The 16,645-nt window shown below is 51.6% G+C and overlaps 1 protein-coding gene across 1 annotated transcript; it reads right to left on the bottom strand.

Moving 5' to 3' along the window:
- Positions 1-204: 204 nt before the first annotated feature.
- Positions 205-16,352, bottom strand: SUCLG1 (succinate-CoA ligase GDP/ADP-forming subunit alpha). Its single transcript, XM_077301172.1, has 9 exons — positions 16,207-16,352; positions 8,705-8,808; positions 6,899-7,015; positions 5,608-5,820; positions 4,400-4,457; positions 3,006-3,089; positions 2,096-2,247; positions 1,320-1,508; positions 205-464 (listed from the first exon to the last, which is right to left on the bottom strand). The coding sequence occupies exons 1-9, from the start codon at positions 16,244-16,246 to the stop codon at positions 438-440; spliced, it is 984 nt and encodes a 327-aa protein (XP_077157287.1). The 5' UTR covers positions 16,247-16,352; the 3' UTR covers positions 205-437.
- Positions 16,353-16,645: the final 293 nt, after the last annotated feature.

Genomic DNA, 16,645 nt, shown 5'->3' with positions numbered 1-16,645 from the left:
TTATGGTAACACCTCAAAACTACCCATGAATAATTTTTTTTTAAAAGAAAAATGCAGTGACAGGTCAAACAGTGAGCACACAGAATCTCTGCAGGTGGTTTAGCTGCCAATTTTTTGATAGCCTTCAAAGGAGTCGATCAACAACAACAACAGCAACAAAAAAACCGAAACAAAGCAAGCAGGAACGAGCAGTGAGCGCTAGGATTTCAAATAAATCAAGTGTAGTGGTAGATTTATTCGCTTTCTATGATGTACAATCGTGTCTGAACAAAGGAGCCACCGAAATAAACCTCGTGGCCTTGGAGCGGAATTCAGAAAACCGGCGACAGCTGGATTCAAGCAGAGAGAAATGAGCCTACGATGAGGACGGAGAGGCATGGAGGGCGGCGGGCTGTGCGGGACTTTCGGGGACGGCACGATCCGACGGGCCCCCCCCTTCATAGCATTTTCCTCTTCTCGAACTCCTTGGGGAGGAAAAGGAAAGAACGGTTTGTGACAATCGAGACGCTCCTCTCCGTCAGAACCCCAGGAGAATTCCTAGTGGATGTTTCCTTTCCTAGTGCGGGCCTGAATAAAGGGCCCCTCTGTACAGAAGCCTGAGAGTGGAAGATTCTGTTCTCCCCACGTTATGCTCAGACTTTTCTCCTTCTCAAAATCCCCTCCTTCATGTCTGCCTGCCCAGCCCCTGACGCCATCCCTCTTGAGGCCATAGTGGACTTTTGGCCAGATCGGACAATGAAAACCAGACGTTCCAGCGTCACAGAGAAGCCAGGTTGGCCACTAAGTGATGCTGGACTAGGTGGACAATTGGTCTGATCCAGCAGGGCTCTTTTCTGCATCCCAGAGCCAGGAGGCAACATCAGGGGGACACCTTGATCTCGCAGCCCTCTGGCTGCTTGGAGCTGGTTGGCCCCTGTGTGAGACAGGATGCTGAACTAGGTGGACCCCTGGTCTGACCCAGCAGGGCTCTTCTGATATTCTTAGGAAGGCCTCGGCCTCTCTGCCCTTTTGCTGGCTTTCCAGAGGAACTGGTTGGCCCCTGTGTGAGAGAGGAGGCTGGACTAGATGGACCCCTAGTCTGATCTAGCATGGCTCTTCTGATGTTCTTAGGAAGGCCTCGGCCTCTCTGCCCTGTTGTTGGCCCTCCAGAGGAACTGGCTGGCCCCTGTGTGAGACAGGAGGCTGAACTAGATGGACCCCTGGTCTGATCAGTGGACTTGACGAAAGGTGCTAGTGGCAGCCATGGAGGACCCCGATTCTAGTCTGTCGTTTGCAAACAGTGCCGTTTCCCCCAGGCTTGCAAGATCTGCTTGTCCCACCTTGTACATAGTGGAGCCGAGCTGAGCAGGAGACATGCTGACGACGACACCGGCATTCTGCAGGGCAGCAATTTTCTCTTTCGCTCCCCCTTTCCCACCAGCGATGATGGCCCCGGCGTGCCCCATCCTCCTGCCGGGGGGAGCGGTGATTCCGGCAATGAATGAGACGACCGGCTTGGCGTTTGGCCCCTGTGAAGAAAGACGATGTGATACATGGGGGGGGGGAGGAAGACCTGCGGGCAGTTCTGGCAGCCTGGCTTCAAAGGGGTGGGGGCGAAGCATTTGGGTGTGGAAGTGAGTGGAGAGAAGGGATGAAGACCTGGAGACAAAGCCCTACGAGGGAAGGCTGAAGGACTCGGGAATGTTCTGCCTGGAGAACAGGAGGTTGCTCTCTCCAAGTATTTGAAAGGCTGTCCCTTAGAAGAGGGCAGAGAGACTTGTAATAATGGGTTTTAATTGTAGATACTAGCTGATTTGCAAAATGTTCCTCACAGTCAAGGGGAGTTCAGCAGTGGGATGGGCTATCTAAGGAGGTGGGGAGCTCTCCCTCACTGGCTGTCTTCAAGCATTGGCTGGACAGATATTTCTCCTGGATGCTTGAGGCTGAGAGAGCTCTGGCAGAACTGCTCTGCAAGCACAGCCCTAAGAGAACTGGGGATAGCCCATGTCACCCAGCCAGCTGCATGTGGAGGAACGTGGAATCAAACTGGTTATGCTTCCCTTGTCGAGGATAAAACATTTATAGGAAATATTCTTTTCGAATCCGTTTCACTTACAGAGTTGTTTTGCTTAAGGAACTCAGCGGCGTCTTCTTCGGCGTTCCCCCCGATCTCGCCTATCAGGATGATGCCGTCAGTATTTGGGTCCTTCAGGTAGACCTCCAGGCAGTCGATGAAATTCGTCCCGTTGAACGGGTCTCCTCCGATTCCTGAAGGGATTAAAAAAACAGCCATGATGACAAATCCAGCCCCACCTTTAGGGAGGAGGAGTCACAGGACAAGAAGTTCGTGATTGGCTGCGAGGTATAAAAGACAAACCCTTCACAGCTAATAAGGTCTTTGGTCCAGGCATGCTCAACATGACACCCACCACCTTTTCTGGGGCCTGCCATGCGCTTTCAGAAAGTGGGTGGGACCAACTGGGGCTTTTGCCCAGCAAGGCTTCTGATTGGCCACTGGAGATTTGATTGGCAGTGCAGCTTTTTCAATAGGATGTATTAGCCACAGCTGCAACCGCACCCCTCCAGGCCCGCCATGGGTCATTTTGGGAAGGGGAAGGGGGCCAACATGTCTCTATATGGGCATATCACTTAATGTTTAACATTTTTAAAAAATATATAAAAAATGAATTAACTCGTACCCATTTGGGAAACCCTTCCAGAGCTGTCAAGAAACCCCAGGGTTTCATGAGAACCTGGTTGAGAAAGCTTGCCCAATGCAGCTTACAAATCCTTCCTCTTCCAACCACAGACCCCTGTGAGGTAGGCGGGGATGAGAGAGCTCAAAGAGAACTGAGACTGGCCCAAGGTCACCCAGTTGGCTGCACGTGGAGGAGGAGTGGGGAATCAAACCCGGTTCTCCGGATCAGAGGCTGCCGTTCCCAAACACACCACCGCATTGTGATCACCCTCATGCAGCCGAGCTGGCCTGCTATTACATCAAGGGAGAATCCGGCCGAGAAACCTACCAACGCAAAACGATTGCCCCAGTCCTACTTGAGTGGTCTGATGAACAGCTTCATACGTCAAAGTGCCAGATCTAGATACGATACCTGGAAGGCAGAGGGAGGAGGGGGGAGAAAAGGTTGCAATAAACGTAAGTGGCCAGTTGGTCTTCATAGGTCTCAGTTCAGATGCCCCGAGGGCTATAAACCCAGTTCTCCAGATTAGAGTCCCTCACTCTTTTACCCACAACACTGTGCTGGCAGGACTTCATCAGGAGTCTTGGCTGCCTCTTACCCCTGAGGCGTCTGCTGAAGCCTGCGAATACCAGGAAAGCAGCAGGGCCATGGCTCAAGTGGTAATGTGCTTGGCATGCAGAAGGCCCCAGGTTCAATCCCCGCCACCCCCAGCTAAAAGGATCAGGTGCGTGAGACCTCTGCTTGAGACCCTGGAGATCCACTGACACTCAGTAAATAATACCGATCGTTAGGGACCAGGGATCTGCTTGGGTATCATCTTTGACGAAGATGATCTGGGGCCAAGGGACCAAGCCCTATGAAGATAGGTTGAGGGACTTGGGAATGTTCAGCCTGGAGAAAAGGAGGTTGACAGGGGACATGATAGCACTCTTTAAGTATTTGAAAGGTTGTCACTTGGAGGAGGGCAGGATGCTGTTTCTGTTGGCTGCAGAGGAGAGGACACGCAGTAATGGGTTTAAACTTCAAGTACAACGATATAGGCTAGATATCAGGAAAAAGTTTTTCACAATCAGAGTAGTTCAACAGTGGAATAGGCTGCCTAAGGAGGTGGTGAGCTCCCCCTCACTGGCAGTCTTCAAGCAAAGGTTGGATACACACTTTTCTTGGATGCTTTAGGATGCTTTGGGCTGATCCTGCGTTGAGCAGGGGGTTGGACTAGATGGCCTGTATGGCCCCTTCCAACTCTATGATTCTATGATTCTATGTCGCTCCATGTGTTCATGTTATTTATTTCTCGTATGGCGTGACTAGTATAGAGGTGAGATCCAAAGATTATCCAGCAGCCAGGCAAGGGGCGTTCAGAGGTGGGCTGCTTTGCCATTGCCTGTCTCTGTGCCATGATGCCCCCTAGTGTTCCCAGGAGGAACTGCCACCCAAACCCTTGGAGGTCTCCCATCCAACGACGAGCCAGGGTCTGCTTAGCTTTCAAGTTGTGGGATTGGGCTTCTGTGGGCTATGCAAATCAGGGCACATGGTGTTCGTGGGACAGCCATCGCTGGCACAATACAGCCTTTCCTTGTGTAATCATTTTGTCTTTCACCGGCCGTAGTACTCGTCCGTGAATGCAGTTGCTGGTGGAAGCCAGCAGCGGACTTCGCCAAACGTACGGTTGGGAGAAATGTGACTTTCAAGAGACGCCAAAGCCATCGACGAGGTCTTACCGATTCTGCCTTTCTTGTGAATGTGGCCAGGCATGATGCCGATTTTACATTCTCCAGGCTGGAAAGAAAACAAACAAGACAGACCCCTCAGATTTGATCGGATTTCGCTGGAGATATCAAGGAGCACAGAACAGTATGAGAGCCTGATCATGGGAACATTATGCAACCTTTTCTCCCCAGTGAGATTTCCCTGCCTGGAAACCTCTGCCTGCCTCCTGTGAACCACTGTACTTTGCATGGTACTTGCAGAGCTGTTTGGCCACATGCCCCAATTCCCCAAAATGCCACCGAAGCCTGAGAGAGCCTTCGTGGGTGGCTCCTGCATGCACAGGGCCCACTTTGTAGGTGTGTACAGGCGCCCAGGTGGCCCTTGTAAGGACAGAGGCAGGGGACACATTTTGCACAAGAACAAACACAACCACTGCAGGACGCTTGAGCTCTTACCAGGGACTTTCAAGGTCAGCCTTTATCAGGGCTGCCAAGCTGCCAGTCAGAGAAGCTTCTGTGATATTGCTGACCGGGAGCCTTACTAATCTGGGGATCTGGTGCGACACGGTGGCCGAGGGGAGCCTCAAGTTCGAATCTCACCTCTGCTGCAAACTCGCTGGGGTGAATCCTAACCCTGGCCCCTCCCACTCAACTGAGCAAATTAAATAAATAAAACAGTGCTTCTTTCTGTTAAGAATCTAGCAATTGTAGGAATCTCCCTCTATGAACTAACCCAGTTGGTTCCTCTGCTTCCCCTTCTGCCCGTGCATCCTTGCAACTGATAATGAAGCTCAAGACAATGCGTCCTCCTGGGCTGAATCAAGATCTAGGTTTCCTGTCTCGTTACCAAGGCTGACTTCTCCGTGCCTTCATCCCCTCTGCATATCACACCTAATCCGATCATGCCTCCTATTGCCACTTCTCTGCTGCTGTCATTTGGCACCCAAAATCCCTCCACTCTCCAATAAATAAGGACAGATGGACTCACGTGCTTGCTATATCTGGAGGAAAGCTCCTACGCTGCCACCACTTTTGTTAGCCTTTAAGGTGCTAATGGACACTGGCTCTTTTCAGTCGCTACAGAGAGATGAAACAGCTACCCATCTGGATTTGGGGCTCTAATGACAAAATAGCTTTTTGCAAAGCCCATTCTTCAAAGGGGAGGGAGACACCCTCATTGGAGACTCTGACTCCAGAGCAGTCCCCCTGAGTCTCCTTACGTTGATGACTCCCGGGCAGTTTGGGCCGACGAGCCGCGTCTTGTCCTGGCGAAGCAGTCGGTGCTTGACTCGAACCATGTCCTGCTGGGGGATCCCTTCGGTGATGCAAACCACCAAGGGGATTTCGGCATCGATGGCTTCGGTGATGGCGGCAGCGGCGAAGGGAGGGGGCACGTATATTGCAGAGGCCGTGGCCCCCGTTCGGGCTTTGGCCTGCAGGGCAACAAAGATAGAAGTTAGGGGGGGGGAAACAATCCGGTTAAAATGTTCATGCTAACCTGGCGTCCCACCTGAATCTGCTTAAAAATGGAAGAGTCGGCTGGGTCAGATGGGTGGTCCACCTAGGCCAGCAGCGCATCTCACGGAAGAAGGCATGAAAGCCAAGGTAGGAATGGCAGAAGAGCTCAGCTGGACCAAACCAGTGGCCCATCTAGTCCTGCATCCTGTCTCCCAAGTGGCTGACCAGTTCCCCACCCGGATCTGTGTCCCACCACGGCTCCAGCTCTGCGGCTCCCTGAAGAGGTGAAGGGGGACATCCGCTCCTTGGAGATCTGCGTCGAGCAGGGGGTTGGACTAGATGGCCTGTATGGCCTGTATGGCCCCTTCCAACTCTATGATTCTATGTTTCTATGATCTTCAGGAGGCATCGGAAGGCCTGCCTGTTCTGCCAGGGCTTTTGAGAGGGTTTGGAAGGCAAGTGGCTTTTAAGGAGTTGGAGAGAGTTGAGATTTGTTGCTTTGTTTTGGTTTTAATGGGAAACGCTTTTAACGTTTTATTGAACCAGAAGGGAAAGTGGGATATAAACTGTTTTAATAAGTAATAACGGACTGTAGGAATACTTGTGGAATGGAATGTTCCATGTTTCTCCCTTAGGGACCAGGTCTGGTGGAAAGGTAGCATAGAAATGAATGCTATAAATAAAGAAGAGTTGGTCTTTATAACTCACTTTTCTTTACTAAAAGGAGTCTCAAAGCGACTTACGATCACCTTCGCTTCCTCTCCCAACAACGGACTGGCTTGTGAGGCAGAGAGAGCTCTGACAAAACTGCTCTGTGATAACAGCTCTAAGGGAACTGGGGTGAGTCCAAGGTCACTCCACTACACTGCCCCACTGAAATCCTTCCCTCAAGAAGTAGGGCATCTTAAGAAGGTGTGATGGGAGGCACACAGAAAATATGGAAGAGGGAGTCTGTGAAAATCATTTTCCTTTCCCCACTGGCAGGATTCTCTCACTTCAAGTCTTAATTTCCCTTCCCCATCGCTCCATTTCACAGGAGTGGTACACCATTACCTCTTTCACTGAGTTAAAGACGGGGAGGCCCAAGTGAGTTTTGCCCCCTTTGCCCGGAGAAATTCCTCCCACTAGGTTGGTGCCGTACTCAAGCGCTTGCTGGCTGTGAAAGGTGCCCTGCGAGAGACGGACAAAGGGAGAGCAAAGGAGAACATGAACAAGCAAGGTTTCGTGGCTGGCATTAAGAACGGGAGGGAAGCCCTGTTGGATCAGGCCAGTGGCCCAACCAATCCAACACTCTGTGTCTCAGTGGCCAAAACCCAGGAGGCCCCACCAGCAAGGCCAGAACTCCAGAAGCCCTCCCACTGTGCCCCCCAACCCCAAGAATACAGAGCATCACTGCCCCAGACTCTGTATTCCATCTATACCTTGTGGCTGACAGCCACGCACAGAAACTCTGTCCCATACGATTATCCTGTCCCCTCATGAACCCGTGTTTACAGCACTTCCTGTGCCAGCGAATTCCGTGCATTAATGGCTCTTTAATAGGCATTTCTCATTTTTTGACAACAGGAGAAACCCATTAACTGCGGAACCCCTGGTTCACAATCTACCAGAGTACAGCCCAAATTGGATTGTAATTTCTCGGCCCTGAACGCCACACACCAACGATCCATTCTGCGTTTTTGGCGTGAATGAAAGTCGCTAAATTAGCCAATCAGCAGCATACGCATATTTCCTGGTGACCACCGAATTAGTATTCGCACGCCAGTCGTCCTCGATGGAATAACACTCCGAGTGCGGAATGAGAGGCTATTATTAGAAGGCACCATCTGCGGTACAGATGGGAGGAGTGGTCCGTGCAGGACAGGGAACGAGAGCTGCCTCCAGCCCACCCTGAGGCTTAAACGTCCACTGAACTACGGCTCCTATCCAGTGTCCTGTTAGTGTCTTGATCACACTTTTCAGCCCCATTGGCTGATTCCCAACAAGGAAACACAGGCGAGCTGGGAAAGGCTAGGATTAGCCGAAGGAGGTAAGAAAAGAGGAAGACACAAAAGGGGTTCGCTTGATCCAGGAAGCAACTACCTGAAGGAGTCTCAAAGTGGCTTCCAATCACCTTTCCTTTCCACTCCCCACAAAAGGCAATCTGTGAGGTTGATGAGGCTGAGAGAGCCCTGAGGGAACTGGGAGTGTCCCAAAGTCAGCAAGCTGGCTGCAAGCGGAGGAGGAGTGGGGCATCAAACCTGGTTCTCCAGATTAAAGGCTGCTGCTATTAACCACAACACCAACCCTCTAGCCCAGGGGTAGTCAATCTGGGGTCCTCCAGATGTTCATGGGAACTGTAGTCCATGAACATCTGGAGGACCACAGGTTGACTACCTCTGCTCTAGACCATTGTTCTGAGCCAGATGGCCTGTAGCTCTGTGTAAACCGTCCCAAGTCCCAGCTGGAACCAGAAACACAGCTTATCTTAATGTCCAGTGGACAAATCTCAGCTGTCGCCCTTTAAGGAAGCCCACCCAAGAAGGCCCTTCTCTTGGTGTCATGGTGAACAGTGGCAGCCTCTAATCTGGAGAACTGGGTCTGGTTTCCCAATCCTCCTCCTCCACATGCAGCCAGCCAGGTGACCTTGGGGGCCAGTCACAGTTCTGTCAGAGCTCTCTCAGCCCCACCTACCCCACAAGGTGCCTGTTGTGGAGAGAGGAAGAGAAGGCAATTGCAAGCTGCTTGGAGACTCCTTCGGGTAGTAAAAACAGCCTGTAAAAAGAAATTTCTTCTCAGCCAGGTCTGCTTGACAAACTCCTGAAGAAGTCTCAGGGGTTTTGTAAAGCCGAACACCTACCCGTTTGCCCGACCACCTACCTGTTTGCCGGTAAAACCTTGACAGATGACCTTGGTGTCTTTTGTGATGTAAAGGTTTTTCCGCGTGGCTGCGTAGGAACAATGCCGCACTCCATTCTTCTGAACTAGAAGGAGAACAAGAGAGAGGAGAGAACGAATGTCAAACTCTCTTTGCATTTCTGCCATGGCTGCGCCCCAATTTTGCCAACGGCACGAGGCTGGAGTAAGAATGTCCAGGTGTACTCGACAGCTGAAGTGGCATGCTACAAACAGCAACCACTATAGCACGTGATCTCCTGCTAAAGTTACACCTCTGAGCTGTGATAGAAAGGTATCCTGCAAATGCGTTAAAAGACTGCAAAAGACTCTTGTATGTGTGCGTTTTTTGTTATGGTCCCTGCCTTGGGGAAATTGTTGATCCAAAGAGGTAGGAAGGTCTCCCAGGCTTCAAGCTAGACTGCTACCCTTGTGGGACAGAATGTTCGAGGACAGCAACCTTATAAAAGAGAGTCCTTTAGAAAGGCTAGCCTGCTCATCTCATCAGAACTCGGAAACGAAGCCGGGTCAGCCCCGTTTTAATATTTAGCTGGGAGACCTCCAAGGAAGCTACGCAGAGGCAGGCAAGCCCCTTCTGAACATCTCTCCACCTTGAGCAACCTGCAAGGGGGCTGTAAGTTGGCAGCGACTTAGCACAAAGAAGGGAAGGAAGGGAAGAGGAATCCTAGAATAGGAAGGGTGTATAGAGGTCATCTAGTCCAACCTCCGGCTCAATGCACCCTAAAGCAGCCCATGTTAACGTTGCCAGGCGGGGTAATCCTATCAATCGTATAAATCTAAAGTCTACCAATGAGGGGGGGCTCATCACCTCCTTAGGCAGCCCATTCCACTGCTGAACTACTCTGACAGTGAGGAATTTTTCCCTGATATTTAGCCACTACCGTTCTACACGTGATTTAAACAGCATTCCCCCCTTAACTGATACTGTGGGGACACCGGAGGAAAGGTTCTGTACTTCTCAAGCAAAATTAATTTCTTCCTTCTTTTTCTTAACGTTTAGTGCAATAGAACCACGGTTTAGAAACACGGCTACAGAGAAAACTAACACTCCCCCTCTTGTTCATTTCCCCTTCCCCTATATATTTACTTTTAAATACTGTGCAATTTTTTTAAAAAACTGGGCCACTTGGGGAAGCACTGGGGCAAACACTGCCTATATTCCAATTTTCTAGGCAGGGCACAGTTTTGCGTTTCTTTTCTCAGAGCTGCCAAAGCTTTGCCGAATTCCATCTCTGCTTCCGGACGACTCCTGCCAAGGTGCCACCCCAATCCTCCCCTTCTCCTGGTCCTCAGCAGACCCATTACTCTCAAGGAAACGCAGAGGACTACAGGAGGGGGAGTAAACAACTGGATTCTTCCACAGGAGTGGGATCGGGGCCTCGTCCCACTCAGCCCAGCCTGGTCACGTGGGGCGTGTTCCTCCCTCCAAGAGACGAGAAGAAGCACCTGGCGTGGTGGCAGCTGGCCAAGGGAGGGGAAAGGTTGTGAAGAGAGACAGAGTTGTGTCATAGCCCTGCTAGATGTGGGCAGCAGTGCTGCGACTCGAAACTCAAGCATCCGGCTTTGCGCTTCACGGCCCTTTCTGGTTTGCAATCTGCCCATCTCGGGGAGCGCTAGGGATGCCAACCTCCAGGTGGGGCCTGGGGACCCCCTAGAATTTCAGCTCATTTCCAAACTGCAGAGCTCAGTTCCCCTGGAGAAAAAGGGTGCTTGGGCAGGGGGATTCTGTGACAATGTCCCCCACGGAGGTCCCCATTCTCCCCGGGCTCCATCCCCAAAGTTCCCAGCTTTGATTTGGGAACCGTATCCTCCGTCTTCCCCCACCCCCCTCCGCCCCAGGCTTTGCATTTGGCTAACTAAATCTTGCTCTTGGCCAGGAACAGGAGATTTTTTGTGGAGGCCCCTGAATTAGGATCATAGAATCATAGAGTTGGAAGGGAACTCATGGGTCATCTAGTCCAACCCCCGGCTCCATGCAGGACACTCAAAATCCTAATTGTGAAAGGCCTTCCCTTGAGAAGCCAGAATGGCGGCTTCACTTGCTTCTTGGTGGACACCTAAGCTGACCCACTAAGGTTTTGGAAGCTGAGCCACTCCCACACGCTTAGACTAGCCTCCCTCGGAGGGCTGCTGTGAGGAGAAAATACGGGACAGGGGGACAATTGTAAGTCACAATTGTAAGCAGGATATGAATAACATGAGTCAATAAGAAGAGATTTAGATTTTAATCCAAACATTTTTGGGAAATATTCCCATTCAAAATTCTTCCCGGGAAACCCTGCCCCTCTGCCAGCTTTCTGGGGAAATTTCTGTGCAAAACAGTCTGCAGCATTAGCTAGCAATCGTCCTGCAGTGGAGTTTAGACAGACACAATGTGTAATAAAACATCTGCTTATTGCTTAAAGGTAAAGGTATCCCCTGTGCAAGCACCGGGTCATGTCTGACCCTTGGGGTGACGCCCTCTAGCGTTTTCATGGCAGACTCAATACGGGGTGGTTTGCCTTCCCCAGTCATTACCGTTTACCCCCAGCAAGCTGGGTACTCATTTGACCGACCTCGGAAGGATGGAAGGCTGAGTCAGCCTTGAGCCGGCTGCTGGGATCGAACTCCCAGCCTCATGGGCAGAGCTTTCAGACTGCATGTCTGCTGCCTTACCACTCTGCACTACAAGAGGCTCACTTATTGCTTACATCTGACTAAAATCCTCCACAGCTAACACTCTGACACCCACGAGAACAATACAATACAGGGTTGCCCAGATCTATGGCACAAACTTTAGCTTGATATCCAAATACGGTTTTAGACCCATAAAGAACGCCCGAGGCAGGGAATGTCTGAACGACACATTTTCTTTTCGTATTGCAAAAAACTCCCACCTTGCTGCATTTTCGCCTTTTATCGGAATGCTGGTAGGGGCTCATGAGAATTGTAGTCCATGGAAATCTGGAGGGCCACAGTTTGCCCACCCCTGCGCTTAGGGGAGGGAAGGTGATACAGCCCCATCTCATCTGATTTCAGGAGTTAAGCAGGGTCATAACTTGGGAGAGAGACCACCAAGGAAGACTCTGCAGAGGATGGCGATGAACAGCCAATCTGCTCTGCTTCCCACTGGCCCTGAACGCCTCTTCGTGGAGTTGCCATGGCTTAACAGGCCTTACATATGAGCGTAAGGGTGCTAAGGCAGTATAACAGAGCCGATGCTCTTTAGGAGTTAGAGCGCTGGATTAGGGATCTGGGAGACCTAGGTTCAAATCCCGACTCTGCTGCAGAAGCTCACTGAGTGACCCTTGGCCAGTTCCATGCTCTCAGCCTAATCTACCTCGCAGGGTTGTTGTGAGGAGGAAACGGAGGAAAGGCTAACAACAGCATTTGCTTTGGGTGTCCCCAGAGGAGATAAGCGGGTTATAAAATTGAAGGAACTCAAAACAGGCACGCTTGTGAAGAAAGTCACAGATTTCAGACCTTCAGCCCAGGGTGAAATATACTACAAAACTAGAAGAAGAGTTGACTGTTATACCCCGCTTTTCAATGCCAGAAGGAGTCTCAAAGCATCTTATACAATTGCCTTCCCTTCCTGTGGCCACAACAGACATCCCTTGAGGTAGATGAGGCTGAGAGAGCTCCGAGAGAACAGCTCTAACGGGACTGTGACTAGCCCGGAGTCACCCAGCTGACAGCATGTGGAGGAGCAGGGAATCAAAGCCGGCTGGACAGATTAGAAGCTGCCACTCTTAACTACTACAACCTCGCTGGCTAGCAGGATTCTTGGTGGCCACTGGCAGGAATTTTAAGGTTCTTTGCAGAAATTTTAACAAAGTTAACCAGAGTTACTTCTCCTCAAGGCGGGTAATGGTTATGCTTGCCACAAGCTGCAGGGTTGGGGGGGGGGAGTTTTCGTAGGGCACTTTTCTACAGCACACTGCCTGCTTGCATGTGCGCGCTGCTGTGCGTGCATGCTTCCAATCTAAGCCTTCTGGCAGGGTCCAAGGGTACAAGCCGCATAGCCCATAAACCAGCACTAGCAACACCTCTGTTTGCAGAAATAATCCTCACACTCCGAGGCTCCCGGTGCTAAAAGACAAAGAACAAAGATGCAAGGAAGGGGGGGGGGGGTGAGGAATGCAAAGGAATTTGAGTCCTTTTGAGTATTTTGCATTGGGGGGGGGGGAGGAGTGTTGGCTCAGTACAGAACAAGGTCAGTCTGGCCCCCAGCTGTGACTCACCCTTTCTCCAAGACACAAGCATGAAAATGTCTGTTTTCTGCAAACCAGGAAGGGGCACATATCTGTTGCAACTCTGGCTTCCAATCTGGGGGTGTAAGAAGATCAGGCCTCATGGGGGCTCTACGCTGATCCTGCATTGGCCAGGGGGTCAGTCTAGATCAGGGGTAGTCAAACTGCGGCCCTCCAGATGTCCATGGACTACAATTCCCAGGAGCCCCCTGCCAGCATTCGCTGGCAGGGGGCTCCTGGGAATTGTAGTCCATGGACATCTGGAGGGCCACAGTTTGACTACCCCTGGTCTAGATGGCCTGGATGACCCCTTCCCACTCCAGGGTCCTATGAGCTCAGCAGGGCTACAACGATACACTTCCAGCTCTGAGCAACAGATGTCTCCTGAGAATTCGGTTGCCACGGAAAGCTCTGGACGTGGGAACGTTTTGCTTCTGGCTTGTGTCGAGAGCTGCCGTACGTTCCCACACTCCGCGGTTGCCGTATGGAACTTCAGCTGCCGTCTGAAGAACCTCAGGCTCATTGTGGAAAGAGGGGTGGGAGGGAGACAAGCACTGATTGATCCATGTGCGTCGCACACAAAGCTGGGGTTCACTCGGAAATGTCTGCTCGGGATTCTTATTTTGTTATTGTTGTTATTTGCATCCCCCTTTCTCCCTTCAGTTCTCTCAGAGCTCTCTCAGCCCCCTCTGCCTCACAGGGGAGAGGAAGAGAAGGTGATCGGAAGCCGCCTTGGGACTCTTTCGGGTAGGGAAAAGCAGGGTATAAAAATACCCTTCTTCTAAGCAGGGTATAAAGAATATGCTCATTCTTCTAAGCAAGGTATAAACAATACTCTTCTTCTTCTAAGCAGGATATAAAGAATGTCCTTCTTCTAAGCAGGGTATAAAGAATATCCTTCTTCTTCTAAGCAGGCTGACCTTGTTTAGCTTGCAAGATCAGATGAGATCGGGATAGAGCCTGGACCAGGTGGTTTTGCCATTGCCTGCCTCTATGCAGTGACCCCGGACTTCCTTGGTTGTCTCCCATCCCAGGCACTAACCAGGGCTGACCCTTCTCAGTTTCCAAGATCTGACGAGATTGGGCTAACCTGAGCTACCCAGATAAAGGACCTCCCCTATTACCTTGCCTGCTATCCTGCAGGAAAGCTGTCCCCGCCCGTCTCTTATTGAATTTACAGAACGTATATCCTGCCTTTCTCCTTGCATGAAGGTGGGTCCTGAAATTCTTGTGCCTATCGCAGCTTCGTGTCATGCTAAGGGGGAAAAAATTGCCTGAGAAACTTTCTCCTTGCAGAGAAGGCGTGGCTGCCAACCCAGAAAAACAGAACCTGAAGTGCTGGAAGGGCAGATATGGCCACAATATTAAAAGAGTGGAGAAAGAGAATGCATGGCCCCATTGCCGCAACACTCGAACTCAGAGTTCTCCTCTAGAACTGGCAAAAATTCAGGACAGAACAGAGGAGGTTCCAACAATCACAATTGACTTATGGAATTCACTGCCGCAATACCAGGGGAAAGGGAGGGGAGTTGTCCTGAAATACGATTCTGTGGAATGCTATAAATGTATTGCAACCTTCGCTTGATTCTGCACAAGATCACAGCGAAACAAAGCCCACTGTTCAAGTCAACAGTCTTGTGACCACTTTAAATGAACTGAATTTTTTAAACTCTATGTGACCGAAAAGTCCTCTAAGCCAAGGGTAGTCAACCTGTGGTCCTCCAGATATTCATGGACTACAATTCCCATGAGCCCCTGCCAGTAAATGCCAGCAAACGCTGGCAGGGGCTCATGGGAACTGTAATCCATGGACATCTGGAGGACCACAGGTTGACTGCCCCTGCTCTAAGCAAGCCAAGTGAGTCAGACAGGCCTACTCTGCAGCCAGAGGACCCTCAGCTGCCCATGAAAGCCCTCTGATTTTTAGAGTAAGGTTTCACTCCAGCTGGTTTAAATGGGATTCTCTCCAGCTATCATGTCACTGAGTTTGAGATCCCATGCTGAGCTACTCCAAGTTTGTGCAAAGAAAAAAAAAACAGCTTTTATTTCAAAGTAGTGAAGTAGTAGACAAAACAAACTCTATGTAAATCAACTGCAAAAGGAGCTTGACCGATTGCAACAGGGCTTGTTTCAGCTGACCCTTTTTAAACCACAATTTTATGATCTGCTTGCCTCAAGCCTGGATGCTCCAGGGTGGCTTCATGCTGTTTCTATGCACTTTGCTTAACACAAACACCCCATTTGGATGTTTTGATCTGCATTAAACAATCTTTATCACATATTTCCTTGAGGCTCAAGGCAATTTACAGTCACGGTTTTAAAAAAAACACTTTAAGTTAAAAGCCAAAAAATAAAATCGCACACCCAACAAGTAATTACTAATATTATTAGGTTTACAGACCGCCCACCCACAAGCCACCAGTGTAGGGGTAGGGTTGCCAGCTCAAGGTCAGGAAACTCCTGGAAATTTGGTGGTAGAGCCTGGGGAATATGGTACAACAATACAACGTCCTCCCTCTCAAGCAGCCTTCTTCTCCAGGGGGACAGATCTCTGTAGTCTAGGAAGGAGCTGCAATTCTGGGGGATCCCCAGGTCCCACCTGGAGGCTGGCATGGAGGGCTGCCAACGGAGTTGGGAAACGCCTGGAAGCTCTGGGGTGGAGCTGAGAGCAGGGACCTCAGTGGGGCATAATGCTGTGGAGCCCACCCTCCCAAGCAGCCCCTTTCTCCAGGGGGACTGATTTCTTTAATATGGAGATGAGCTGCAATTCCGGGGGATCCCCAGGTCCCTCCTGGAGGCTGGCAACCCTAATCTCTGGAAAGGCAACCGAGAAGTCCTCTAAGCAAACCAAGCGAGTCCGGCAGGCCTTCTCTGAAGCCAGAGGACCTCAGCTGCCCCATTCACCTTTCCCACGAGCGAGCTATAGGGTTGCCAACTCTGGGTCGGGAAATCCCTGGAGACTTTAGGGGTAGTCAGAAGCGGGTGGGATTTGGGGCAGGGGGAGACCTCAGAGGAGCATAATGCTGTGTTGCCCCCCCTCCCAAGCAGCCTTCTTCCCAGGGGGGATGTCTCCGTCGCCTGGAGGCGAGCGGGAGTTCCGGGGGATCCCCCGGCCTCCCCTGGAGGATGGCATCGCCGAGGGGAGAGTCCCCTCCCTCTTCCCCCCCCCGTGGGCGTCCCGGGGTCCCGCGCCAAGGCCTACCCCGCCAGGGGGGCGCCGCCGCCGCCACTCACGGAGAACGAGGAGGCGGCCGAGGCTCCCGCAGCGGGACATCGTGGCGGCTCCCCCGGCGCCGGCGGCCCTTGGCCAATGACACGGGGGCCTCGGCCCAGCAGCCCTGGGACCGCCCCCCTCCACCGCGCCGGCGCCGAAATTTAGTCGCCCAAAGCGAAGCCTGCGGGAAAGGCGCGCTGGCGTAAGGCCAGGGGATCAGGCGCTGCTTAGGGCAGACTTTAGGGGCGGAGTCGCTACGGGGAAGGGAGGCGACGCGCTAAGGACCCTTGGCGCAAAGGCTTATGGGCGGCGTAGTTCGTGCGGGAGGAGGCGACGCCGCGTGACCGTCAGGCCGAGGGTTGCCAACGCCCGGCTGGGGAATTCCTGGAGACTTCGGAGACAGGCCTGGGGGAGGCGGGATTGGGGGCGGGGAGGGACCTCAGTGGGGTCTCATGCCCT

The sequence above is a fragment of the Paroedura picta genome, chromosome 10, assembly GCF_049243985.1.
Source record: "Paroedura picta isolate Pp20150507F chromosome 10, Ppicta_v3.0, whole genome shotgun sequence".
NCBI classification, from domain to species: domain Eukaryota; kingdom Metazoa; phylum Chordata; class Lepidosauria; order Squamata; family Gekkonidae; genus Paroedura; species Paroedura picta.
Note: the sequence above shows the minus strand (reverse complement) of the source record. Positions and strands in the feature narration are given on the sequence as shown.

Excerpts from the sequence above, each read along its gene's own strand:
- SUCLG1 (XM_077301172.1), bottom strand. The coding sequence starts at position 16,246 with ATGTCCCGCTGCGGGAGCCTCGGCCGCCTCCTCGTTCTCC. Across the intron at positions 4,458-5,607 it reads ACTGCCCGGGAGTCATCAAC|CCTGGAGAATGTAAAATCGG; the intron begins GTAAGGAGACTC and ends TTTTCTTTCCAG. Across the intron at positions 3,090-4,399 it reads TCACAAGAAAGGCAGAATCG|GTATCGTATCTAGATCTGGC; the intron begins GTAAGACCTCGT and ends TCTGCCTTCCAG.